The 1,485-nt window shown below is 42.5% G+C and overlaps 1 protein-coding gene across 1 annotated transcript in view; it reads right to left on the bottom strand.

Annotated features, from left to right (window-relative positions):
* Positions 1–453: 453 nt before the first annotated feature.
* The window catches only part of appbp2 (amyloid beta precursor protein (cytoplasmic tail) binding protein 2), a gene marked incomplete at its 3' end in the record, with an annotated part of 17,725 nt that continues 16,693 nt past the window's right edge, over positions 454–1,485 (bottom strand). The window contains 2 exon segments of the mRNA XM_014014174.1: positions 454–644; positions 758–843. Of these exon segments, the coding sequence (XP_013869628.1) occupies positions 454–644; positions 758–843 (277 nt within the window).

Here is a 1,485-nt window from a genome sequence, read left to right as displayed (position 1 = left end):
GGGTCCTCCGGAGGACCCGGCCTGTCGTTTTGGACACAGCCTTTGTCCAAGATTAACCTTCAGGGTGGATATAGCTCGCTAGCAGCCTCGCACCGAGGACCTGTCGACATCATTTACCCAGAATGCTTTGCATGTAAATAAAATGGCTCCGTCCATGTTAAAATATATTTTTAAAAATTTACAAAACTAAACAGTCTACAGTATTTTTACATTTTTATTTTACTGTTAAAATAAATGTTTATCAAATAAAGTCTAATGTTACAACTAATCATGGATCCCTTTAAGAAGAGGTCTGTTAATTTGATTCTTGTTGGACTTTCCTGTTTTACTCATTAGCACCTCCAGTGTTTGGTCATGGAACTGCACCCAGCATCATCGCTTTCAATCAAATTTCATCAGGGGCCAGTGGCCCTGTGGCCCCGCCCCTGCCGTACAGAAACAGTTTAAACAAACCTTAAACTTCCTCATGGACTGGTAGAGCCGTCCCAGGTTGCCGTAGTGTTTTGCTGTCTGAACGTTGAACTCCCCGAAGGCCTTTTTGGCCAGCTGCAGGGAGGAGAGGTGCAGGTCATGAGCCTCCTGCAGGAGACGCTCTTCTGTTTCTTTATTGTGGCAGTCGATGGCGATCTCCTCCAGGATCAGAGCTGAAGGGAACCAAGACCTGGTGTTACAGCTTGTTTGCAAACACAAAATACTCCTGGTGTGTGGTCATGTGCTCTTCACTCAGTGGGCAGCAGGCCCAGGGACCATGCCTCACCTTTGACTCTCTTGGAGGACGCCAGCAGAAGGTGGTCCTCAGGCAGAATATGAGTAATGATGTCTATGGCACGTTCTGCGTGGAACCTGTGGGACAAACAAGTCGTCCAACTCAGACTTGGATAGAAACTCAGACACGCCTTTCCAAGAATCTCCAGTGTTTTCCTTGAAAGAAGCTGTTTTGACACTCACACTAAGCTGAATCAATCAGGAGGACAGAGGTCAAACTGCTGCTTCCTCTCTTTGTAGAGATTCAGCTGAACACAATCTCACCAAGAGTGTAACACAAATAGGTTGTTTTTCCTTTCCAGCTTTGTTCTGCATCACTCCCAGTTCAAACATGGCAGAACGAGGAAGAATCACTTTTTGGTCAAAGCTCCAAAGGATCTGGATCATAAAAGCTGCATGTGTGTCCAGACTTATGGGTTGCAGATTTTTTAATGAGTTAACCTCTTAAGCTCCTTGAAGTTTTTGGTCAAAATCCCATGCTGAAATGTAGCTGAGTGTATTTCAGCATTTACAAACTCTACTTAAATAATATTAGTATCAAAATAAAGCAACACTTGGAAGATTTCATCACAAGTGTAAGTATTAAAACAGCTGCTGTGGTTTTAGACATATTGAGGATGAAACATAATATTTTACATTTTTTTTTCACTCTCACCTGAATTTTTTTTTCATTAGACAGTTTTTAACCCATTTAAAACCATAATGAATCAGGCTAAAAAC

The sequence above is a fragment of the Austrofundulus limnaeus genome, unplaced genomic scaffold (assembly GCF_001266775.1).
Source record: "Austrofundulus limnaeus strain Quisiro unplaced genomic scaffold, Austrofundulus_limnaeus-1.0 Scaffold111, whole genome shotgun sequence".
Lineage (NCBI taxonomy): Eukaryota > Metazoa > Chordata > Actinopteri > Cyprinodontiformes > Rivulidae > Austrofundulus > Austrofundulus limnaeus.
This window is presented reverse-complemented; position numbering and strand designations above follow the sequence as displayed.